Source organism: Aythya ferina (assembly GCF_964211825.1).
Source record: "Aythya ferina genome assembly, chromosome: 26".
In the NCBI taxonomy this organism is placed as follows: Eukaryota; Metazoa; Chordata; class Aves; order Anseriformes; family Anatidae; genus Aythya; species Aythya ferina.
The window spans coordinates 5,812,626-5,838,150 of record NC_140324.1 but is presented as its reverse complement, the minus strand read 5'-3'; the positions used below and the strand labels follow the sequence as shown (position 1 = coordinate 5,838,150).

The following is a 25,525-nucleotide window of genomic DNA, read 5'->3' as shown; positions in this document are numbered from 1 at the left end:
GGCTTAAAATCCCCTAGAGCTATTTCCGTAGTGCGATACCAATGAATCAAGGCGGTGGGAGCACCCACAGGGATCCAGCCGGCGGTTAGTCAGCCTCCTGTAACCGCTGCCAGCCCTGCAGCTGGTGCCACAGCCCCAATGCTCGCCTCCTCCCCGCTTCCCACCCCGGTTCCTGTTCCAGGCACAAACCCGCTGACCCTGCGGTCCCCTCTGCACCCCTAAATCCCCTCCAGGAGCAAGTGCAGCACCTGCTGCAGGGTTGGGGGCTTTCAGCTGCGGGCCCTGGAGCTGGGGGGCAGCGGGGAGGTGCTGGGTGTGCTCGTGGTGTGTGTAGGGCTCTGCCTTCCCCGTCCCCACGTGTGGGTGTCCCCCCATGGTGCTGGGATGTCTGCGTGCAGTGCTGGGGCCGTGGCGGGGCTGTGTGCTGGTGCTCTGCCCCTTAGAGGAGATGCCCTGGGGAAACGCTCTGCCTTCCCCAGAAGAATCCCTTCCCAGGCAGCCAGGCCTCTGGGGGCACTGGGGCCTGGGATAATGGGCTCAAAAACGAGAGCACCGGGGCCCTGAGCCTGCAGCCTTGGCTGCCGTGCGTGCCACGGGGCCGCTGCCATGGCGGTGCCGGGGTGAGCCCGGCCGTGTTGCATGCACTCGGTTCCTGTTTTTTTTCCCACAGCCTGGAAATCCCCTGACTTTCCGCCGGGGCGAGGAGCCCTGGGTCCAGCTGGCTCCGTGCCGGCCTACAGCTTCAGGAAGGGGCATCTCAGGGTGGGGGGACAGAGCCACTGCCCCATGCCAGGCCGTCTGCACAGGCTGGAGCCGAGCAGGGAGCCTGGATGGGACCCGGCTGCTCTGTACCTGGCAGGAGCCACGCTGGGGGGCAGCCTCCTGCAAAGCCCCTCAGGTTTGGGGAGCCCTTCGCTGAGTTTCCACCTCTGGGGAGCCTCTTTCTGCAGCACCGGGAGCAGAGTGCAGCTGATGCAACCCGGCCGGGAGCTGCAGCCGAAGCCATGGGAGCTGCCTCCTGCCCGGGTTTCTTTGCTGTGGACGGTTTCCAATCGATCCTGCCCTCCTGCTGCTGGGAACCCGGCCCCCTCGGGAGGGGGAAGCACAGCACTTACCAGAATTTGGGTGATCACTTTCCAGCACTTTGGACTCGGTGCCAAGATCGAAGTAAATCACACGCAGCCAGGCGCTATCATGAGAGAAGCCTGCAAGGGAGCAGGAGGAAAAATACGGTGCTGTGGAGCCCCGGGGGGCGGCTGCGCCCCCTTCCCTGCCCTGCTGCCAGCTCCAGGCTCTGTGCTCTGGAAAAGCTCCCCAGCTCCTCAGGGTGCTGTGGGGATGGAGCCGGGGAGATGTCTCTGGCCCTGGGGATCTGCGGAGCCTTTGGGGACCCCGGGCTGCGGAGTACGGGTACTGGGATGTTTTTGCTCCCCAGCAGGACCCCGAGCAGGGCTGCCAGCGCCGTGTCCTCGTGCCATGGAGCTGGGAGGATGGCTGCAAGTTCACAGATTTATGCCTGAGGTGTTTAAATACACTGCTCTCTGCAACTTACAGGGTCCTTCCAAAACGATCTCCCCTCAGAGATGCCTTGCAATCTGCATGTCTGAAGCGCTAACATGTTTGCACTTTGCTGGATGCCTCCTGCCGAAAATCCTTCAAGTGCTCCCAAGCTGATACCGAGAGGCAGCCGGTGCCCCTGGCAGCCCGCGGGGCACAGCAGTGGGTGAAGCTTCTGTGAGCCTTTTGGCTGAGCTCCCTGCTGCCAGCCGGAGGCTGTGGCTCGCTGTGAGGTGTTTGGTGAAAGCCAGCGAGTGGCAGGAGCCTTCCCAACGCCTGTAAGGGGGGAGACAGGGGAGCAAAGGCAGCAAGAGCTGGAGCAAAGCCCTGCAGGAGAAGCGTTTGGGTCCGGAGCGCTGCCAAAGCCCCGTCCTGCAGGAGCAGATCCCTGGCTGTGGTGCTGGCACGGAGCCGCTGTCCCAGGGGAGCCACAGTGCATGTCGATCGGAGATGTTTTCTGCAGCTCTTTCCGTGCTGTTTTTGCACCGTGCGGCCCCAAAGTGAGCTGGGGACAGCCAAGGGCAGGCGGCCGCTGCTGGGTGCGCGTTCGGCCGGGAGAGGGCAGCTCCTGCCGCAGGCACGGCTGCGAGCAGCACAACGGCGGCTGCGGGTGCTGGAGGATTTGCATTGGGTGCTAGGGGAAATCACCCCAAAAACGGGCCCGGGGCACGGCTGGGCCGGGCTGGAGCAGCAGGTCCCGGCGGTGGGGCTGCCTCAGGGCACGCTGCAGCCTCGTTATGCTGCTGGGGAGCTGTGCCCGTCTGTCAGTCTGTCCCACGCAGCTGCCCGTCCGTCCTGCCCGCTCAGATCAGCCACCGGGGCAGGAATCACAGAATCACAGAATTTCTAGGTTGGAAGAGACCTGAAGAGCATCGAGTCCAACCTCTGACCGGACACTAACCAGTCCTCCACTAAACCATATCCCTGAGCTCTACATCAAAACGTCTTTTAGAGACCCCCAGGGGTGGTGACCACCACTTCCCTGGGCAGCCCATCCCAATGCCTCACAACCCTCTCGGCAAAGAAGTTCTTCCTAACATCCAACCTAAAAAAAGAGGAGGAATTATCCTCCACCGGTGCTCTCTGGGTGCTGCTGGTAAAACACAGCAAGGAGAAAGACAAATAAAGGCTTGTGAGATGAGAAAGTGGCCAAAAGGCCGGGGCGATGCAGGAGTGAGCGTCTGCAGCCAAAAATATGGGTGATTTCAGCACAATCCCCGGTAAATCCACCTCCTGCAGGCCACGGAGCAACGTCCCGGGAGCAGCTGTGGGGTTGGGGCGTGAGGCAGCCCAGGGCTGGTGTGTGCCCAGCGGGCGAGTGCACGGCTGAGGAGCTGCCGTGTTCGGAGCCGGGCAGCAGAGAGCACGGCGGGATTTGGGGCCATCGGCGTGACCCTGGCACAACCGCACCTGAACCTGTCCAAATCCTCCCCCCGTGCCACAGATCAGTGGAGAGAACGTGGGCGCTGCCCTCAGCCCAGTTCATCCCAGTTCAGCCCAGTTCAGCCCAGTTCAGAGGCCGCTGGAGCGTTCCCTGGGCCTGGTCTGGGGGTGACGGGTTGGGGGGGGCGTTCTGTGGCGTTCTGCTTTATTCGTTATTGTCCCGGGGCGTGAAAACGTGTCGGGGCCGGGCGGTGAGTGCCGGGGGGCGCTGGCAGGGGAAGGAGACGGAGGCAAAGTGTGGTGTAACGGGGGCACAGGGGGCTCGGGGGGGCTGCGGGCCTCGAGCACCGGGCTCAGGGCACCGGGAGGGGCCGGGAGGGGCCGGGAGGGGCCGGGCCCCGCTCCCCGGCCTAGGCCCAGGCCCGGCGCCGCTCCCTTCCGCGCCCGTCTCCATGGCAACCGCTTCCCCTTCGCCCTTCGCCCTTCGCCCCCGCGGGCGGCTGACGGGCAGCGCTGCCGGCCAATCAGAGCGCCCCGCCGCCCGCCCGAGCGGGGAGGGGGGCGGGCCGCAAACTCCGCGAACCAACCGGAAGCGAAAACCGCCCGCTCGGCTCCTCCCCTTCGCCTCCAGGCCGCGGCCAATCAGCGGCAGAGCGTGCGGGGGCGGGGCCGGCGCGGCGGCCAATGGGAGCGCACGTCGGTCGCTAGGGCGGTGCGAGGCCCGGCCGGGGAGGAGGAGGAGGAGGAGGAGAAGGGAGGGGGAGGGGGGGGGCAGCGGCGGGAGCGCGGCGGGGCCGGGCGGGGGCGGGAGGTAAACAAAATGGCGGCGGCGGGCGGGAGGCGGCGGCGCTGAGGGGGCGGCGGGGAGCGGGCTCCGAGCAGGCCCCGAGGGCGCAGCGGGGGCGGCGGCGGCCGGCGGGGATCCCCCGGAGGCCGGGCGGGAGCGGGGAGGAGCGCGGCGGTGGTGGTGGTGGCGGCGGGGCCCGGCCCGGGCCCAGGTTCCGGTTCCTGAGGCCCGGCAGCGGGGAGGGGGGGAACGAGGCCTGCGGCCCCCAGCCCCCCTCCCCTCCACTCGGTGGCGGCCGGGGGGGCGCGGCCCGGGCCCTTCCGAGAGGTTCCCGTGGCTGTGGGGGGGGCACCGGGCCCTCCCCTCCCCTCCCCGCCCGTGTCCTACCGGGGGGCGGCGGCGCTGCCCCGGGCCCCGCCGTAGAGGAGCCCGGCTGGGGGCGGCGGCCCGGCCCTGCCCTGCCCTGTCCTGCCCGGCTCTGCCCTGCCGCCATCTCCGGTTGCCTGGGGGGGGAGGAATGGGGTGCGCGGGGCTGCGGGCACGGGGAGCCGCGTCCCGCTGACGGTGCCCGTGTCCCGGTGCTCGGGGTGGGGGGGGGGCACCGGCCGGTTCTGCGTTGTGTGAGCCCAGCCAGAGCCCGAGGGGGACACGCATCATGTGCCAGGCGGAATCGCGGTGCTTGAAGGATGCCCCTGGGAGGTCTCGGTAGGCACCGAAGGCCTCAAACTTTGGTCGGCGTGAGAAGCGAGGGCGGTGGGATCGTTCCCGAAAGCTCCTTCAAGGAAACGTGCTTCCAGCTGCCCAACGGCTGAACACCCCCTGCCGCCGCCGCCGTGCCCGTGCGTGGAAGGTGAGGCCGGCCGGGCAGAAACGCTGCCGGTGACTGCGCGCTGCTGGTGATGGAAAGCCACGAGAGGGACTTGGCGCTCGTCTGGTTTCATGCGGTGGCCTGAAGTCGCGGAGGATGACCTAGCACTTCGCTCGACAGACTGGGCCAAGTTCAAGGCCAGGGTGACTTGAAAGAACCCTAGTGGTGGGACCAGGTCGGGAACGAAGCGCGTCCCAACCTGAGCGTGTCTGGTCACAGAGAAATTCTTTTTAAGAGACCTTGCGTTACTGGAGCAGGCCTGGATCTTTTAGCATCCACCTGAGCTGGAAGCAGCTCGTAGTTCTTGTTTTGTTGTTTTTTTTTTTTATTCATGTTTGTACAATCTTCTGGATCTTTTTTTTCAAGAAGGAGTAAAAGGGAGTGTTGGAAACTCACAAGCAGGATTAAAACCCTGAGCGCTTAAGGAAGGGCGGGTGAAGGAACTTAATCCAGGATGGATATGCAGGAGCCACAGCAGCTGGGTATGTTCGCCGAGAGCGAGCTGATGTCCGTGGGGATGGACACCTTCATCCACCGCATCGACTCCACCGAGGTCATCTATCAGCCGCGGCGGAAGAGGGCCAAGCTCATCGGCAAGTACCTGATGGGAGACTTGCTGGGAGAAGGCTCCTACGGCAAAGTCAAGGAGATGCTGGACTCTGAAACCCTCTGCAGGAGAGCCGTGAAAATCCTGAAGAAGAAGAAGCTACGCAGGATCCCCAACGGGGAGGCAAATGTGAAAAAGTGAGTAAACGTTCCTGGGGGCTGGGGGTGGACCTTTGCTGTTGTTTTCCAGCTGGAGTTTGGTTGTTTTAGTCAACCACACAGCTCTGAGTTGTGGGAATGCCCCCAAAGTTGTGGGGATTCAGCAAACTCCACCACTGAGCAGCCGCGGGGCTGAGGGCGCTCCTAAACTGCCCCATGCCCAGAGCAGGGACAGGGAGCCCGGCCTCAAGGGCAAGGGGGCAGCTCTGCTGTGAACGGGCAGCACGTAACGTGTCTTTTTTTATGGTATTGCTGCTGAGAAAGGATTCCTGTTTGGGTCCCATGTCAGAGGAGTGAACGGTGCTGCTTTTAGCTGGGTGGGTGCACAAGGAGCCTGCACCAGCACCAAGCGGTGTTCGGGCTCCTGGGGGTGGCCGTTGGCGCTGCCACCCCTGTGGGAAGTGCCTGGGACGTGATCCCGGTGGGCGCAGGGAGCTGTGGATTTCTTCCTGGTTCCACTCCTGCCTAATGGGTTTAGGAAGCAACTCCAGGCTCTTCTCGGTCACTTTCTGCAGCTGTAAAACGGGGACAAGGGTTGTCAACCTCTCCTCGCTGACTCAAGATCCGTGCTTGGAAGGCTCTCCGAGTGCCAGCTCCGTCCCGATTAGTCAGGGCACGAGCAATTAAAACAGGCTGGGGAGCAGCCTGGCGTTAGCTCCGCTCAGGACTCTTACACAAAACTTTCTCTTTCGGCCTTGCGGCCGGCTGCGCTCCCCACGGCGAGCTGTTCGCTGCGGCCCTGCGAGATAAGCGGCTCTCTGCTGCCCAGGGGAGCCTCCTGCAGCCCAAACAAGCCTCTCACAGGGGTTATCTCACGGTGGGAGGGAGATCTGGGGCTGTTACGGCCTCAGCTGTGGCGTGCCGAGCCTGGAGCCGTGACCCAGCAGCGTCTTGTTTCTGTTTCTGGGGCTGGGTTGAGTTTCCGAGCCCAGCTGGGAGATATTTCACGTCCTGTACCGGGCCCGCTGGCTCTCGGGGCTCTCCTCTAACCTTCAGTGCCAGGCGTGAGGACAGGGCAGCCGCAGGGCCCGGTGCTGGGCCCTCCCCGAGCTGGCACAGGGTCAGGCTAGGAGTAAACTGCTGGTTAATGAGTAACAACAAGGTTCTCGTCTCTCTGGGCGCCCCGTCCCACCCTGCCCCCTTCTCTGGTGTCAGCGTGGCTGCGGAAGGGGAGCTTGGTGCCTTCCTACTGCAACCCTAAACTCCTCTCCCTCCTGGTGGGAAAGGCCCTGCCAAATAACAGGGGAGCTTCCTGTTATCAGAGCCCCGGTAATGCTCCCGAGTCCCGAGGTGCACCCTGCAGAGGCTTTATTTATGCCCGCAGCCTGGGAACGTCTCGTTTGGCTTCGTTAAGGCCGCTTGTTAAAGCAGACGAGCCGGGCGCTGCTTTGCTGGGGATGTTTTTCTGGCTCAGCCGCCCTTGCTCCAAAACACGGCGCCGGATCCTAAACGTTGCCTCCCAACGAGGGCTTGCTTCAGCTCGAGTGCCTATTTTGGTCACCCTGTCCTTCTCTCTCTGCCCACCTCCCCGTTTGCTTTATTTTCTTGCTCAGCCATGAACTTTTTCAGGACAAAACGCCCCATTTTGGCTGAGGCCAGGACCACGCAACTCCAACCTTCCCGGCTCTGTGGGAGCTGCTCCCACGGGCTGCAGGGAGGCAGCGAGGGGCTCACACCCTCAGCTCCTGCTCCTGGTGCAGGTTCCCGATGAGGAGCTGCTGCCTGTGTTGGTGCCACGCGCCCCCAGCCCTCCCCAGGCCCTTACCTGCACACGGCGATGCCGCTCGGGACGAGATCTTCACAACCAGCCCCCCCTCAGCTGCTGCCCCTTGAGGTCAGAAATCTCTTCCTCTGCCCCCAGCGCCAGGCTCCTGCTCTCCCCATGCCCATGGGTGTTTGTGAGCAGTCTCATCCAGCGCAGGGCTCAGGCTGCTGCACTCAGGATGAGTTAAAGAGTTGGGAGAGAGACTCTAAGGACGCGTTTTCTGTGCTGTGGGACCCCTGAGGGAGTTACCAGCCTGCCCTCCAGGGCTAACGTCTTCCCGCAGAGCTACACACTTGGTAGTGCCCCGGCAGAGGGGCTGAGCGCTTCGGGGGGGTTCTCAGCTCGGTGCCTGTCTGCTGGGAGCCGCTGCCTGGTGTTTGTCCCAAAATTCCTCCTCGTGCAGCTCTGACTGCGGAGATGGAGCCGGTCCTGACCCCGGCCTGATCTCTGTCCTTGGTTTGCTGCCCGTGCAGCTTCCTGCCCCCTGCGTGCCCAGCAGAGACGCACTGCAGGGACAGCTCTGGGACCCAGGGGTCGGCTGGGCTGCATTTGGGATTTCTGGTGTGGGTGCTGAGGGTTCAAACCTGAGACCCCTGTCCCTAAATCACCGCGGGGGATCCTCGCGCGCCCTCGGTTACTGCAGAGAGCTGGGGGCAGGTCGGTCAGCCAGGTGGGTCCTGCTGCCCCCAGTTAGCCCAGGAGGGGTTTAGTGGGACCGCCAAGAAGACGACAGGAAATTTGGAAGGCTTTGTCTCCAGCAGCACAAGTTTAATAAAGCCGTGCGCTAATAGCCTCCCATTTTAATTAAGTGTTTGGGACTTTCTGAGCGTGTCCCAAGTGCCTTGTTCGGTACTTACCGCGCTCGGCGATTACTCAGGTTTGAATCTCTGCTCATTACAGCTCCTCGGGGGCCTTGGCTGTGCAGCAGCCCCACGATCAGACACCTCACAGGGCTCTGCACATGGGAGCCGGGCAGAGGACCCGGTGCCCGCGGGGACAGTCCTGAGTGGATTCCTGGGGCCGCGGGGCTCTCGGCTGCACAGGGTCCTGCAGGGTTCAAGGTGCTGCTTTGGAAGCTGCGACCTGTAAAGGGGCACGGGGGCTGGGCTGTCGGGCACCCCAGGGGTGCCTCCTGTGCCCTGCCAGGGGAGGCTGCTTTTGGGCGGAGGAGTTGGAGGGGAAAGCCGTTCACCGAGCAGACCAGAAGTAAGTTAATCTGCTTTGTGGGGTTTCGAGGACACTAATTTGTAATTAACGCTCGCTTCGGCTGCGCGGGATTACAAAATCAATCTGAGTAACTACATAAAGCAGCAGCTGGGTTGCGTAAAGACCGAGCGGGTGATTCTCCGGGCCCTTGTAGCAATTAGCAGGAGCGGTGCCGGCGGATTTAGGGCACGTGCCAGGGCTGGCGTGCGGCGTGGCACCGATCCCTGCGCGGTGCCACCAGCTCCTGGGCCCTGCAAGTGGGGCTCGAGGGGGGCACAGCTGCCTGTGGACAAGTAAAGGAGCGTTTGGGATGGGGGTGAGCGTTTCTCTGGCTGGGATTTGTGCTGCAGGCCCTCAGCCTTGGCCTGGTTTGGCCTGGAGGTAATATGGGAAAGATCCAGCATCACCTGCAGCCAAACCCTACAAGCCTGGGCCTGCAGAGGACCCACGGGAGTCTGAGGAAGGGGCTGGGATGTGTGATCCCTCAGGGGTGAGGATCCTTCCTGAGACCCTGCCCTCACTGGAGTGGTCCAGGAAAGAGCATCCCCTTTCCTTGGCACCCCCAGAGCCGTGTGGGACAGGCAGGGGGCTTTGTTAGGGACCAAGAAAAAAGAGCTGCTGGGTCTGGGTGGGTCCGGGTGAGCCTGGGTCTGACAGCTCCCCGCTAAGGGACCTGGCAGTTCTCCCTTCCCCTCTGCTGGGGACAGCTCCGCTCCAAAAAGCTGTGCAGTGTATGAGGAGTGACAGGGAAAGGAGGCCTCCTGGTGTTAACTGGGGAGGGGGGAAGGCAATGCAGGCACCTCCTGGCGAGGTGAGGCCCGCGTTGCCTGGCGTGGCGAAGGCTGGGAGCGGAGCTGGAGGTGACTGGTGTGTGGCTGCCTCCATTCCTCGGGCACTTCAGAATGCGAGAGGAGCTAAAAATAGGAGTCCTGCCCTCCACCCAGCGGGCTGCCTGGCCTCTGCCCCGGAGGTGGGTGGCATTTGGGCTGGGAGGCTCCCAGCGCCGCCCCCGGCCTCCTCCTGGAAACGGGCACCGCGGAAATACCGACGGTTATTTTTCTCTGAAAGGTGGAAGGAGTCCGTGTGGTGTTTCCAAGCTGCGTTACAGGCAACAGAGCTGCTGGGATGGGTGTTTTGAAGCTCCCTGGTGTTGGGAGCTTTCTCTTCGCAGCAGAGTAACCCTCCCGGGGTGTCCCTGCTCGCTGCTGGCCTGCCCCGAGGCCTCCGCCGTCCCCCCCTCGTTATTCACAAAGTTCTCAGAGCCACGCCGGTGCTGGCTGAGGTTTCCATGCTAATTTAATCCACTTCAGCCTTTTGGTCATTCCTATAATTAGAGCAGTTGCATCACTTTGCAAATCTGTCTGCCATTTCAACTCACCACCCCGCGGAGCTCTGCCTCGCCACCCCGCCTTTCCGTGCAGGTGCCCCAATTTTTAAAACCCTGTGTGATACAGGAGGAGTGCCGGGGCCGACCTTTGGCAGCGAGACAGTACCACACTGCTCAGGAGTTCCTAAAAGATCTTTTTTTAAAAACAAACTGCTCGTGTCCCTGCACTTTATGAGCTCTCTGAAGGAGCAGCTGCTGCTTTGACCAGACACGAGGCGTCCCCACACCGCTGTGCTGGAGCCGAGGGGCGAGGGTGTGCCGTGGGCTCGGGCAGAGGCTGTCCCTTCTGAAGCTGTGCTCCGAGTCCCTTCTAATTCTGCTTCCAAGAGCCCCAGCTGCTGGGACGCAGCCAGGCTTCTCCAAGCTGCTCCCCAGGTGGCAGGAGGGAAGCGCGAAAGGAGCCTGCAAGCAGCTCAGCGCCGGCCCGCGGCCGAGCGGCATCGAAGCGTCTGCGCCTCCCAGCCCCGCGGAGCAGAACCACCCCGACCTGACCGGCCTGATCCTCCTGTTCCTCCTCTTCGCAGCCGGCCGGCAGGATTTTGCAGGCTGAGTTTAATGTAAAAAGATACTGAAATGTGGTGGTTTGGGGCCGAGTGCAAGATCTCGAGAGACAAAGATCGAGGCGGCTGATAGGAGAGCCACCCGAGGGCCCGTTTCATGGCAAAGTTCCCTTTGCGTCTGCTCAGCCTCGCAGTAGATGCTGAGCACAAAAAAAGGATTCAATTTAAATCTCTGAGCAGTTCGGTCGAGTTAGAGCTTGGAAGAAGGCGCTGTTCCTGTCTTTGTTCCCAAGTTCACGGCGTGGTGCTGCTGAGCACAGCGGGCTCCTGCCGCCACCCCTCGCTCCTCTGCTGGGTGTATCCCAGCTGGGATCCCTGTCCGGGGAAAACCGAGGGGCTGTGTAGTGTTAACTGGAAGGGTTCCTGGTTTATTCCTGGGCAGTGCCCAGTGAGTATCTTCGTGGGCTAACCTTGGGCTAATGAATTCAGGAACGCACAAGACCTGTCAGGCAGCGTGTGCAGGTAACCTTAGGAGAAGCAGCCGGGGCTAATGCAGTTTGAGGTGTAAAAATCCATTAGAAAATGTTTGCTGCGTTCCATAGTAAGGAAATAGCCTTCTAAATTTAATGTTTTTCCCCTTTCTTTTCCTGCAGGGAAATTCAGCTCCTGCGACGATTACGGCACAAAAACGTTATCCAGTTGGTAGATGTATTATACAACGAAGAGAAGCAGAAAATATATCCTTTTCAACACAGTGCTGGAAGGTTTGAATTCTTGTCGTTTTCTGCTGCAGTGCTGAATCATTTTAGTTCTGCTTTTAAGGCCCTGCTGAATGTTTCTTAAGCTTAAAATTACTTCCCCTAGTATTAAACGTATCGCATGGCTGGAATACTTTCCACTAAGTGTGCTTTCTTAAGTTTCCCAGCTTCTCAGTTGGGAAATAAAAATATTGTCCCCAGATTACGTCTGTGGGGCTGGAGCAGGGGGGAACCACCACTGAAATCCTGTGCTTCATTATGTGACCTTCAGCAGCTCAGAGATGAAAATAAAGCCGCGGATCTGTCCCGCTGAGCCTCCTGTCCTGGCTGGCGCTGTATGGCAGTGCTTCCTTTCCCTGAAGATGGCTCTGTTTTGATTGAGGCTATGTGAAATCAATTCCTGTAACGTTTTTTCCTTTAGGTTCTTGGCAATGGTTTAGGCATTCTTATTCTTTCCCTCAAAAGAAAGGGGAGGGGAGGGAAATCACTTGTTCTCTGGCACACGGCTGCCTGCAGCTCGCTCCCTTCGTGCGGAGGGGCTGCGCACGCCAGCAGCGTGCCTCCTCCACGGGCAGTTGGAGCACTCTGCTGCCAGGCAGCCCCACCAAGATAGATGAGCTCCAGAGCCTCCTGCTGTGTTCTTCGTGCGAAGGTCTCTCGTGGTACTGCTGGGAGAGACAGGAAGCTTGTGGTGGCTGTGAGAGAGAGGAAGCACACTGCTCCTGTGCACGGTGCAGAGACAGAATCCCAGGTCTGGAAGCTAAGCTGGGCCTTGAGATCTGGATGCATTGCTTGGACTGCGACGTGTGACTGCAGCACGCGGTCCTGCAAGTATTCTGAGCCCCCCTCTGCTGTACGCTGTGCCTCGACGTGCGGGTGGGCAGCTGGGTGCTTCTGGGGAGCACCCTTTGGCTTGGGCCAGCTCCTGAGCTCCCTGAGCTATCTGTTGTAGCGCCTTATAAATAGCCACTTTTATTTTTGGCAGTGTTTTCTAAATACTGCCTTCCAATTACAGTACTTCAGAAAACGGGTAACTTAATTGTGTGCTTTAATTAGATCAAATGCTCTGCCACCAAATCATTGATATGAAAAGCATGACAACTTTCACTTGTGTTTTGTGGCCTTAACAGACTGAAGGGACTGTAATTCAATTACTGCCTGTAGAAAGATAGCATTTAATTAATAGGAAGCTGGGATGCTGAAGGAGAGGCGTGTTGAAAAAGAGCCCGAGAGAGACCTCGTGTGTTGGTAACAGGTGATGACAACCCGAAGTGGTCATTCAGAAATGGGTTTTGGCCTCTCTGAGCCCGTGGGGATGTTTCTTGCTTTACTAACAGATGTGTTTGAAAAGGAACTAGTTGGTTTTTTGTAGTTTTTATAGGCTTGCTTCTGCACCTCTTTATTCTGGCAGTAACTGGAGGAATTGGGGTTTGGAGAGGGAATTTGTCCATGATTGTGCTTTAACCTCTCTCCAGCTTCTTGTTGGCACTGGCAGTGCCTGTGCAGCATGTTTTCGGATGCAGCAGTACAAGCACTTGTGCAGCTGCGTGGCAAATGGGTTTGGGAGCAGATCCAGCTGAACGGTAACTTTCCCTTTCATTAGGCTGTTCTCTGCAGGTCAGTTCCCTTCCTCGTTTTGCTGTGTAGTCGTGCAAACGCTTGGATTGGTGCCTTGCAGGAAGCTGTGCAAGGCAACATCCCTCCCCTGTACCTCACTCAACTTCTAATTGTCGCTTCCTTCCCTGTTACTCATTAAAAATAAGTCTTAATGTCCAGGATGAACATTACAGGCCCAGTTTCAAATGCTTCAGAAGGGAGGGTTGTGTTTTCACCTGCGTTTTCTGTTGCTGATAAACGTGGCTGAAGCCTGCAGTCCTGTACTTATTCGGCAGACAGTGTTTTAACAAGTCGAGTCAAAGCCTCCAATGATCTTTTTGTTAATAGGAAAGCTGCGATGACTGGATTAAAAATATCAACTACCTTTAGTATTTAATGGGCTGCTCTGCTGACCTGCTGTGGCTGGGAATGCGGAGCTGGTGATGAATGGAGAGCTAATCCAGGCAGAAAATAAACCCAGTTCAATAAGCAGCATCCCAGCTGGCACCCTCCCTCGACAGCTTCTGTTACCAGTGTGTGCAGCGTGCGTGGGAGCAGAACCCTATTGATTAGCAGAGATGAGAGCTTCAGTCGTCTCAGGGCACCGGTAACAGATCTGCTCCAGCCTGGAAGTTCGTGCTGTAATCTGGCTGACCGGCCAGAGGTGGATCGGTCACAAAAGAAGGGGTGAAAAACCAGCCTGGCAGTTAACGAGACCAAAATCAGGTCGTTCTTTGTAGATGAGAACGAGAGCTGGCTTTGGCTTCCCAACAGCTACCCTACGAAATCTCCCATTAGTGTTGTTTTCGTGAATTTGGGAGCGCTGCTCTCACGTCACTGCCATACAAGTAGCCCGTAGCTTTCTTCCACGGTAAGGAATGATAGGAATGAAACCTGGGCTCCTCCTGCTGTTCCTGTGTCTGCTGATTTGCAGGTGGCATCGTGCCCATCACAAAGTCTTGCAGTACTTCAGCATCCCTCTGAAGAGCAGCTCGTATGGGGGGCGTAGCGCTAAATCAGTGAGTCTGGGCAGTGTTTTGAGCTCTGGGATGGAATCTTCTATACAAGGGCACCAGCCTTTAGCCCAGATCCCGCTTAAAATGCAGGCCATCTCTTCAGCCTCTCTTGCCTCAAGAGTTAAGGCAGTATCTTGGGAGATAAGCAACTTATTTTAGGCTTAGGTTAAGAAGGCAGCTGCCAGGAATAATTAGTGACCAACCAAGTGCTTTGTGTTGCTGGAGAAGGGGCTGCCCCACAGTCCTGCTTCGCTCTGCTCTTCACCTCAGAGGTGCACTCCCTTGACAAAGCCAGCAGATGTCTCAGGGTCTGTTCCTGAGCCCCTCTGAGCTCTGCCTTTAAAAGCCCTGGGAGAGGAGGGGAGCAGAGGCAGTTCCTGCTCCAGGCGGTTGTGTCGTTTCCTTTGTTTGGCCCCAACATTAAAACTTGAGGAGATGAAAAAAGGAATGTGCTGGAAGGGAATAAATACTAAGAAGTGCCACCAGCTCTTGGCACTTGATTGTAATTTTTTTTTTTGTCCATATGGCTTCAAAAAAAGCTTCCCAGCTGTCCAGGGATCCTTTTCCTACTACACGGCTGTGGGGATGGGGTAAGCAGGAGCTGTTAGGTGGTGCCTACAGGAAAGGAAGAACAACCTCTGGGGGAGGGCATGAGAGCTCACTTCTGCCAGCTGTGGAACAGCCAGGGGCTGGGGAGAATGCTGCAGCCTGCAGCTCTTCTGCTGGGGGGGTTAACTTTTTTTTTTTTTCAGCCACTTCAGAGAATTGCCTGACTTCTGTCATGTTTATAAGGCACAGCTCAGGCCCCGCTTCTGAAGTGTGTGTGCACCAGGTACCTGCAGCTCCCCAGCTGCAGTCCTCGCGCAGCCTTTGCCTGGGAAGTATTTAACCTTGAAGCTTCCTTAACTCTGCCTTCACGTATATGGTGATGGAGTACTGTGTGTGTGGGATGCAGGAGATGCTGGACAGTGTCCCAGAAAAGAGGTTTCCAGTTTTTCAGGCTCATGGGTAAGTGCAGTTTTGTTCCTTAGCCTGCATCAGCCTCTCCTTGCTGCTATCTCTTGAACTCAGGAACGTGTTCCACTCTCCATTAGACTGCTGGCTGCACTTTAAAGTCAAACTAACTTTGTTTAATAACTACATCTTTTACATCCATGGGGATAAAAACCAAAAAAAAGAATAATGAAACGCTGACAGGGAGAACCCTTTGGTTCTGGGAAGAAAAAGCATCTTGCTATCGAATCTTCTGTTGCTTTTGTTTTGTTTTGCTGCAAGAGATGCACAGCAGCCTTCCCTGGCCTCTGCTGTAGCTGTCCTTCAGCTAAGATGGGTGCGGTGGGGGATTCTGTGAGGATTTGCCCTATCTAAATGGGGCAAGCTGAACAGTTCAGCGTCAGGAAAAAAGGTTAAAGGTCTTTGGGTTAAGAATTGGCAACATCCAGCATGATCTCTGAGCTTGTTTAGTTAGGCTAATCTGAAGCCCGTTTTAGCATGCAAGTAAAGGAACCTTAAAGTTCTGGAAATGGGTATAGGAAGGAGATTATATAAATATCTATATCTACATAAAATCAGTGCAGACCAGCAAGTTTGTAGTCACTATTTTCAGGTTCTTAAATGGTGTCTGAGATCATAGAGGGTCTAAGTGAGCGATCGATGCGTTCAGATGGGTAATGTTTCCTGGATATTATGAGATAAAAAGTGAATGAACAATTGTCGATGCACAATGCTTCTTACATTACAGTAATGCCATGCTAACAGTCTCTGACCATCTGTTACCTTTGCCCAGCCAGTAACAGAAACATAAACCTTCTGCCGACTGAAGGAAACCTCTTTTTCCCCATCCTGTAGTAGAGAGAGCTAAGCCACTGAAAGGGCATCTTTTGCTAGCTTAATTTAGCCCAGGCCAGGTCAGGTGTCAGAGTTAACTGGCCCGTTTGTGCCTCGTGGTGCCCACACTTTGAAAATGCACGGACTTGTGAGGAGGGCCTCAGCAGAGCCTGAGCTGGTTAACGCACTGGTGCGGAGCTCTGGCAGGTGACCTCTGCCTGCCTGTAAAAGTTCTTTTTAACACACAACACCTCACTCTCAAATTCCTCAGCGTCAAGTGTTCGTGTACCTACCTTTATCCAATAACATTAGTCTTTGCTTTAAGCATTATTGGTAATTCACAGTCTTAGTCTCTGGAAGTGCTTGACTTTTTTCTTTTTTTTCTTTAATAATTTCTGCAGGTACTTTTGTCAGCTTATAGACGGCTTAGAATACTTGCACAGCCAAGGGATTGTCCACAAGGACATAAAACCGGGGAACCTCCTGCTAACAACCAATGGGACACTGAAAATATCTGATTTAGGCGTAGCAGAGGTATGTGAGAACCGCAGTGAAGTCAGGAGTGTGGGAGGCACAACTTTCTAGATTCAGGTCACCTTTGTGGTATCCATTGATTTATTGTGTGTTTAGGCTTCTGTTCTGTTACACTTGCAGAGTGCTCTAGAGTGACTCTGCTGAATCTTTACTGTAACTCTCACAACGTTGTTATCTCGCTGCGGGTAACAGCACAAAACTTCCATCCTGGAGGCTCATAGGCAAAGACATCAATTTTAGACAACCCTGAAGTCTGGTGACAAGTTACATCCCCTTGCACTTAACTGTATACCAAGAGTGCCTCAGCTACGTAGGAATAGCTCAGGAAGCATCACCAGTGGCATGCAATTGTTATAGTAGCACGTTCTCGTGATGTGTAAGTAGATGTTCAGTAGCAGAGTGTTCCCTGTGTGTGAAATGTTCTACCAGTTACGGTTCGTGTGCCTTGGAATCTGAAACTAATGGCTCTCTTCTGCTGCAGGCATTGCATCCGTTTGCAGAGGATGACACGTGCAGAACGAGCCAAGGGTCGCCAGCATTCCAGCCACCAGAAATCGCCAATGGCCTTGATACCTTTTCAGGCTTTAAAGTAGACATCTGGTCCGCAGGGGTCACGCTGTAAGTGCCTGTGCAGCATCCAGGAGTCGCAGTAAATTGCAAGCCTCCAAACAGCTCGGTCTTGTGCAACCTGCTGTCGTCACTGCTCTTCTGCATGGTGTTGGGGAGTGGGTGTATGCGGTGTGGCCCTTCCTTTGGGGAGCAGACACCCATCCAAAGTGCTTGCAGTTCTGAATAAAGCAATCTCCACTCTGAGTAAGTCTCTGCCAGCCACTTCTCGGCATCTGAGATACGCAGCGACTATAATAATAGAAACCACAAAGCGCTGGTATCTCTAGTATTTATTTTTAAAAGTTTCTTCCGTCCCAGCCTGTCAGGGAGATGTCTTAGTGGTTTTGACTCATGTGAATGAAGAGGCTGCGATAAAGGAAGACAAAGTTAGAAGAAGCATTCCAAATATTCATCCTTTAGTTTACTCTTGTCTGCTCTTGATTTACCTAGCCACGTAAGAATTAAGTTCCTGTTCTGTGTGCTTCTTCTCACACAGCTTCTCCTTCTTTACAGATACAACATTACAACGGGTCTATACCCCTTCGAAGGGGACAATATATATAAGTTATTTGAAAACATCGGGAAAGGCGACTTCACAATTCCAGAGGATTGTGGTCCTCCACTCTCAGACTTATTGAGAGGTGAGTCTCTCAGCTGACTCTAAGAGGAATGGGTAAAACGTGGAGTGCTCAGCTTGTAGACACCAGGGGAGAGCTTCATTCCAAGTATCCTGTGACAGCATGGGATCCTATTAGGAAGGAGGTAGGATTATTTATCTTAGGGTAAGACTCTGGAAGGTCTCGAGCACTGGCACTTTCCTGAGATATGCAAAACCCTCGATGGGTTGCAGTTGTTGCAGACACTACTCCATAAGCAGTTGGTTCTTGCATTATTTTTCTCCTGCTCTCAGCAGCTTTTAGACCTGAAGACGAAGCCCACAAGGTTAAATTTAAAATGGCAAGTGAGAACACTCGATTAAATTCCTTGCCCAAGCTTTCTGTAACAAGAAATACTGAGTACTCAGGTTCTGCTGTCCTTCCTCATCAGCCTCTACCCTCAGTGTGCTTTAGTCCCAGTTGTCTCATCCCTTCCCCTAAATTTCCAGCAGTGAGGGTGGTGGAGCAGAGTGCCCCTTCTTATAACAGACCTGCGGCAGAAACAGGAACAGCACCTTTTGGGTGGAAGAAAGGGGTGGGTTTTTGTGCTTTTGTTCTAGTCACTTGTTGAAATAGTTTCAGGTTCAGCGTTGAGCAGTCTCTCAGCTTCTTTTAAAAGCTGAATGCTTCAAGCAGCAGTTGTGCTGTGTTTAGCAGCCAGCTTGGTGCCTGGTTGGCAGCACTTGGGCGCGCTTCTAGCACATGGGAGATCCCGATCGGAGCTCCTGCTGCCTCTCTAAAGCAGTCAGGTGCAGGGATGCTCCCAGCCCTCAGCGTGGGCTTGCTCCCTTCCCTTTGTCCTCAGCTGTTTGAGACCTGCCTTCAAACATGAAATGAGGCCGCCTCGTTTCAAGTTTATTTTTCTGGTTCTCGTGCTAGGCGAGCAGTTCGGGGTAAGCGTGGGCGAAGGGCTATGGGGCACCGTGAGGAAACTGAGTCAGCTCTGCTTCCTCCTGTCCGTCAGCAGTGTCATCAGGTCTGCTCGGAACGCGGCTGTTTGCTGCTCCACGGGGGCTGTGTGCTGCGCTGCGTCCTCTGCAGGGGGACGGCGCTCTCGTGCTTTGTGGCTAGCCAAAAGGTTCAGAGTTTCGAGGCATTTATGACTGCGCTTTCCCCTACAAGTAGCACCTGCTGTGGGGCTGTGAGGGGCTGCAGCCCGGGCCCGCAGAGCCCTGTCCTGCGGTGCTGTGTGCCGGGCTGTGGCAGCAGGTGGTGCTGTCTGTCCGTCTGCCTGCTGCTGGCGGGCTGCGGGGGCTCCTCTCCAGCCCCCCACCTCCCAGGGGGTGGCAGACCCCCTGCAAGCCTCGTCCTTTGAGGCCGTCTTAGCTTCTCCTGCCCCGCAGCGTTATGAAATGTCTCCTTTCCAGGTGTTCCAAGGAGCAGTACCCAGCCCCAGCAGCTTTCAGAGCATTACGTAAGGCACAGCTACGAGCTGCAGCTGCTGCCACGGCTGCTCTGCTCAGCCTAACGAGGCTGCTGCCGGCTGCCCGGCACTTCTGACTGATGGTTTGTGCCCTGTGCCCCGGGGAACAATGTCCTGATCTACGTGTGGTGCTTGACTTGTGAATGCTGGCTCAAAACGCAGCGTTTTTCTGTTTTTTTTTTTTCAGCTTGGGAATTGCCCCTGTAGTCCAGCAGCCCGTCGAGGCTGGCAGCCGGTCTGCTACAGCAGCCTGCAGAAATCGTTGGGGGTTTGCCATCGGCCTCTCTGCTGCACTTAGCTTTGCCCCCCAGGGAGAACGAGCGTGGCGGTTGTTCTTTCTTTTCTTGTCCTGAGGATATTGATAGCTCCAAACCTTATGCTTCATTAGCAGATCAACTCCCTCCTGTTCCTTCTCCATCCCCTGGGTGAGGCCTGGAGTCAGAATCTCTTTTCCTTCTGCCTCACTTCAAACAAGGCGCCTCACAGCTGATGCCCTTTGTCCAAAACTGTTCATCTCTGCCAACTTGTTGGAGTTGCTTCCTTCATCCTAGCCAAGTCCTCACCCCTTTTGTCTTTGGACCCTGTAGAGATGCCCAGTGCCCTCCACCCTGCGGGGTGCTGAGCAGCCCCACAGCCCGGCCGGCAGCAAGGCGTGGGCTGAGGCCTTGTGGTGGCGATCCTACGTAGCTATGGTGACAAAACCAGGGTGCTTTATTTGGTTCATGCTTTTCCTCCAGAACATCTGCATTTCCTGGTAGGTGCCTGCTGCTGCTGCAGCAGGTTGAAACTGATTCAAAGCCTACGGATCAGATGCTGTCAATGGCTGGCTGATGCTGTGCTACCAGCTGCACAGACACCCACAGCTCAGCTCTGTCTTGCTGGAGCCTTTAACCTTTGCAGTGCTTCTGAAAGGCTCAAAGCACTCTGCAGTGCTGCAAGCGTTCGCTGCCTTCTTATTGTGAGGCAGAGTTCAGCGTGCTGCAAAGTGCTTGTTTCCTCTGTGGCTATAAGCTGCGTTAACCAGAGTGCCAGGCTGGCTGGGAAACAAACTAGAGCTTGCTTCAGAAGCAGTCCACCAAAGAACAGAAACCTCAAAGTGGTGTTTTTACTTTTTTTCCCCTCGGGCTTATTTTTATTTGTATGTTCTACTTTCTAGTAAAAGCAGAATGTAGAGGGCCTAAAAGCTTCTGTTTCACTTGGCTTGTGAAGAGACTTGCATGGCAGTGTGCTTCAGCTGGTTACTTGGGATGCTGCCCTTCTTTTTGCCTCCCTGATCAGGAATTAAGCTTTATTTATACATCTCACCGATGGGAAGGGCTGGTACGGCTCTGCCTTCTGTGTGCACAGTCAGAAGAGATGTGTCGAAGTGGAAGTGCTCAGCACTAAGGTTCTGACAACATCTGCATGTGACTTACCAACTCCATGCAGCTTGCTTCTGAGCAGGAAAAATGAGCAGGGTCAGCTCTGCCTCTTGCAATCCGCTTTTACCAAAGGGAAGTTCTGAGGCTGCAGCCTCTGCGTTAGGCACCTGGGGTTGTTTCCAGGCTGTGGCTGGGGACAAGTGGCTTGGTTTGGGTTGGTTTCTCAGCGTTTTTTCTGGTTTCTGTGTAGTTGCCGTGACCTCACCTCACAGGGATAAGAGGATGTGTACCCTGCTGACTGGGATGATTTAATCCTGTAGTAGCAGGGAGTCCCCGGGGCCAGCAGTCAGGCAGGCTGGTGGCTATAACTCAGCCAGCGGCAAGGCTTCTGCATGTGCATCATCAAAGCTCCCAGGTCTGCCTGCAGAGGGAGTTTCTGGTCAGAGCACTTGGTTGTGCTTGTGGAGGATGGAGGAGAGGGAAAAATCCCCGTCTCATTTTACAAATTGGATGTTTTCTGCTTTATATTGATGGCTTAAAATGTTGTTCTGAAATAAAACCCAGGTTGAATTCAAAGTATAGCTGTTAGATTTCTTCCTGCCTCTCAGAAAACATACCTCAGATCGTGCTGTCTGCTTAAAAAAATGTATTCTACCATGTGAGCCAATGCTGTGCTCGTTCAGGATTATTAAAACGTGTGGGCTGGAGTCTGTGACGAGGAGCTCAAGACAGGTTTGTGGTCTCCAGTGTTCGCATTACCGCTTGATGTAATTTGAAAGGGTTTTGAGGCTGCCGGGGTGCTGTAATGGGCATCATCTCCCATGTATGGGCACAGCGACTCCTCCCAAAATACCAGGGGAGCAGAGGTTTGCGAGTCAGGCATCCTCCTGAAGAATCTCCCCGTTGCAGCGTCTCTTTGCTCGCAGATAAACTGCATGGAAATCTTTACCGTAAATGGTAGAGATGTGTGGCTGCTGTGGGCAGACGCTCTGAGATGACTTGCCTGGTGAATAGTACATGATGTTTTGTCTTCGAGTCTCTTCAGTGCAGGACTTCAGCCACAGGCCTGCCATGAGTGAGTCACGCCGAACACACGAATGTACATTTTCAGGGATTGGATGTTCTGTTTTCGTTTGAACGCTGCCTGAAATGCAGCCCTTTTCCTTTAAGGAAATATTTTTTGCTCGATTACCTTCTTCATGCCTTTTTAATTGCTTGTTTGAGAACAATACAGCTCTGCACCATAGCTAGTGGTAACCAGTGCTGCCAGGCCCCTTTTAATAATTCACCTTAGAGCCTTATCCTCTGCTTGCACCGGTTTCATCTGGTAAATGCCTTAAATTTCTGTTAGTCCTGTCATTCTTTAAACAGCCTTTGGAGGGATGCATATTTATTTTTTCTTTAGCCAAAGCAAGCTGCTGTGATGAGGGTGCTCCAGCTGGAAATGGTCCTGGGTGACCTGCTCTAGTGGACCCTGCTCTGAGTAAGGGGTTGCACAGGATCATCCCCAGAGGATCGTGCCAGCCTCAGCTGTCCTGGGACTGAGAAGGCTGCAGGGACTCCTACAGACAGGCTGGAATAGAGAAGAACTTGGAATTTGCCCAGTGAAAGCACTCTGCTGCTGTACTACAGGTGTTGCAGCACTTTGTGGGCCAGCAGCATTCAGGATCAATCCTTTCTCTGCTGAAGATGGCTCAAATGCATCTCCCCTGCCTCTCACCCTTACCGTAAGGCCAGCTCAGAATACTCTCCTGGTGGTGGTTCTCGCTAGCAGCCGAGCTGTTCAGCTCTTGGCACTGCCACTAGCATTAATCACCTCCTGCCACTTAATCCCAGTTCTGGTCTGGAGCTGCAGCCTGGGCTGCTGCTTGTTTGCAGGGCTTTCTTCTGCTCGGGGGAGAAAATACCCAGAATGAGGAGCTGCTCCTGAGCAGGGAGCTCCCATCAGCTCAGCCACGAGGTGGTTTTATGGTCTCAGCAAGGCAAGTGACACGTTCCTGGTGTGCTCAGTCCAAAGCTTTGAATGCTGAAGGCTCCAGTGCCTGGAGTTCAGGTGGCCACATGCTTGCGATGCACCCAGCCTTCTCTAACCTGGGGAAGTCTTCCCAGGGCTTGTTTTTGTTTTTTAACCTACTTCATACCGCTGAGCAGTAGCGATGCCACCTGCTTAAGGCTAGTAGTGCCGTCAGCAGCACTGATAAATCTTCTCAAATTGCCATGGGAAACGGTGCTGGTTTCTGAGGGGAAGGTGACTTCAGTGCTTTCACACCATCTTTTCCTGCCCATCCTCTATAGGCTACAACCGATCTAAATAAACCCTTATCTGCTGAAAAATCTCCTTCTTTTTAAAGATAAGAAATTATTCTCAAAAGCTTATTTCCTAAGCGTGTGCTTGTTGAGTGACCGAGCCTTGCAGAAGTGCCTGTGGGGACACACACAGTGGCTTTCTGTCTTTTTTACGGTAGAATCGTTACTGGTAGTAACACGACACAAACGGAGCTGACAGGGAAGATCTTCTGAGTCAGCCTTGATCGCGTGCGCTGTTGGCTGCTTTCTTCTAATATCATTGTTCAAGAGTACTGCAGAAAACCATCTGCAAGGTCCTCGCAACTTCTTTGAGTGCCCTTTGCCCCGCCGTTCACTCTGCCAGCTCTGCTCTGCTTCCTGGCCTTTCTTCTGGTTGCTGGAGATGGGCTGCTCCCGTTACTACCTCTTCCCCAAACCTTCCTCTTCGTGCTGCCTCTGCAGGGCTCACTGGTGGGTTCATCCAACACATGCAGAACTGCTTGTAATGTGCAGCAGCAGGAGTTCAACGTCCACCAGATGAATGTGGTCTTGGGAGCTTCATTGGAGGGATCTTGGGTGCTTGGATGAGCCTTGTTGGGTCCCACTGGCTCGTCTCTGACAAATACAGCAAAACTTCCTTCTTTATTTCCTTCCGTCGAGTTGTGCTTTTTAAAGATAGTGGAGCAGAGTGGGCATCTCATGAGTCTGCTTAAGTAATCCACCCCCTTCTTTTGTAGGGTGAATACAGATGAGCTATTTTTTTTTCCACCCTCCACTCTCTTCACCCTAATCCCAGTTATTTCAGCAGCTGATGCCAGGAATCAAACTTCTGGCTAGGACAAAAAGACGGCTGATAGGATGGACAGTAGGATTGCTTGTTACTTCTCGCAGCTGTACTTCCAGAACAGGATTTCACTTCACTGTGGAGTTTCTGGGGTGCCACACAGCTTTACATATGCCGTGCCTCTTCCCCAGAAAGTTCAGTAGTGTTACCCTTAAATGCAAACCCTGCTGCTCTTTGCCTGGAGACGTGCTTGGGCGTACGATCTGGGGCTGTACGAGTCTGCCCCACAGTGTGAGGGAGGGAAAGGTCGTGTCTGCACCACAGGTGGGGAAACTGAGGAACAGATTGAGCAGGCAGCCAGCAGTGGAGTTGGGCCTTTGTGCTGCCCTCCCTGTGACCAATGGAGCAAGGTAGAGGCTCCTGGAGCTGCCAGGAGGGCCGGACACATCGCCTGCTGTTGGGGCAGGGTGGTGGGAGGGAAGGGCAGAGCTTTACACCTCCTGTCTTCAACTTGGCTGAGAGCATCTGTGATCACACCTGGACTTTTTTTCCTTCTTTTCAGGGATGCTTGAATACGACCCAGCCAAGAGATTTTCAATACAGCAGATAAGGCAGCACAAGTGAGTGTTCAGCTTCTTCCTATTAGTCATTCTCTTTCTGCTTCTTATGCTAATGTACCTGTGCTATTGCTCTCAACTCATTTTTCCTTTTGACAGCAGACACATGGAAGTCACTAGATATCCTTCCTCCAGCTCTGCTGGTGCTCTGGCAACCTCTCCTTGGCTTTTTTTTTTTTCCCTCCTATTAGAGCATCCGGTTAAAGCATTTGAATTGCTAACCGGCGAATAATGAATATGTTGAAAATATGTTTCTAGTGCGACTGGTTCTTGATAATTGAGGGTTCTGGATAATTTGTTTCAGAGGCCAGCTAGTACTAATGGAGCGGAGGAGCAGGGGCTCCTTACAGCTGGGTTATTGAACGAGGGCTGTTGAGGAGCGTGTGTTAGTTCTGGGCTTCTGGACAGTCTGGTGACAGAAATATCCCTTGGTCTTCGCTCCAGATGGAAGCAGTATGTGGAAAACTGTTCCAGGACAATGTTGGTTTTTTTTTTTTATTTTTCTCTTTAATGTCATACTCCTCCTTCCCCCATATCCTCCCCCTTTATCCTTGCCATTGTCTGAGCGGGGGGGGGGAGGCCCCGTTATCTCTGAGGAGTTTTTTTTTTAAAGGATCTGTTTGAACATGCTGCCTCTGAGCAGAGATTTCCTGGGCGGATAAAAGTACAAGAACAAAAAGCATCATAAGGATGCTTCAGCGCGGAGGCTGCATTAGCTTATCTGCTATTTGACTAGGAAGTGCTTCTGAGGACATGCAGAGCTGCCTGCTGGACCGCAGCTGCTCGGCAGAGGTCCTGCCTCCAAGCCTGCCCAGAAAGCTTTTGGGAACCTTGTAAAAACAAGGCTCTGATCCTAGAAGGCAGCGAGCCTGCTTTGTGCTGCCCGCAGTCAGCACGAGCGCTATTTTCCTCCTGTTTCTCTGAAAAAAGCAGCAGCGGTAGCTGTGTGCTGTCAGATGGTGATCCCTGGGAGATGTTATGGCACGGGAGGCATCTGCAGGAGCCCCAGAACAAAACCAGCCAGGCTCGAACTGCGCTGGTGTGGTGCCGAGGAGCAGCTGCGGCTACCCCTGACTAAGATCAAAGGGGCTGGGGGCAGGTCTGATGTAGCTGCCTGGTCAATTAATTAAGCAGGCAGGCTCTTTTAATAGCAGCCAAGCGCCGTGCATTGGTTGTTTCAGCGGCTGTGGGAGGTGATAGGAGCAGGCGTTTGCTTTTTGAGGGTGCCCTTCCCCGTGCACATGCTTCCCAGTAAGAGTGGGCCGTGAAGGGGGCTGCTGGGGGCTGGCCTCTCAAATGCTGCGTAGCATTTGGGACCCCAAATGGAGCTGATCCTCGAAACAAGAGCTCCTGCTGTTGCTGACTTCCTTCTCCCATCTCCCACTGAGGACTGGAGGCTTCAAGATGTACAGGGAAGCACTGTGATACAGCGAAGCACTGTGTGCTGTCGTACTGGTATGAAGTGGTTCTGTTCATTGCAGCTGGTGGCAGGGTGATCAGCCTGCCACACAGCCAACCCCTGCTTTGCCAGGGAGCACTGGAGAAGCGTGGTAGGAATCAACTCCGTGGAGCAGGTTAGTAGGTACCGAGGAAATCACCAAAAGCACTTCAAATCACTGACAGCAGTTTCTTTCCTATCAACGCCGTGGGTCCAAAGCGTGCTGTGAGCTGCCCCTAGGTGCAGCTCAGCGCCGTGGTTCTCGTGTGCCGCTGTCTGCCGGCTGTTTGAGCTGCCTCTCCAGCTCTGTACTTGGTTTTACACCTCTCCCTTGTGGCAGGGAGCTTTTGCGTCAGCTTTGCCCAGCTGGAAGCAGGGAGGTTTCTCCAGAGGCCCTGCCTG

At 55.1% G+C, this 25,525-nt stretch overlaps 1 protein-coding gene across 1 annotated transcript in view; it reads left to right on the top strand.

The window, feature by feature from the left end:
* The first annotated feature begins 4,276 nt into the window (after positions 1-4,276).
* STK11 (serine/threonine kinase 11) overlaps positions 4,277-25,525 on the top strand; it is a 34,733-nt gene continuing 13,484 nt past the window's right edge. Inside the window, exons 1-7 of the mRNA XM_084499044.1 lie at positions 4,277-5,339; positions 10,872-10,955; positions 14,507-14,596; positions 15,817-15,949; positions 16,431-16,567; positions 17,072-17,199; positions 23,631-23,688. Coding sequence (XP_084355170.1) covers positions 5,050-5,339; positions 10,872-10,955; positions 14,507-14,596; positions 15,817-15,949; positions 16,431-16,567; positions 17,072-17,199; positions 23,631-23,688 — 920 coding nt within the window. The 5' untranslated portion in view covers positions 4,277-5,049. The remainder of the gene's footprint in view (positions 5,340-10,871; positions 10,956-14,506; positions 14,597-15,816; positions 15,950-16,430; positions 16,568-17,071; positions 17,200-23,630; positions 23,689-25,525) is intronic.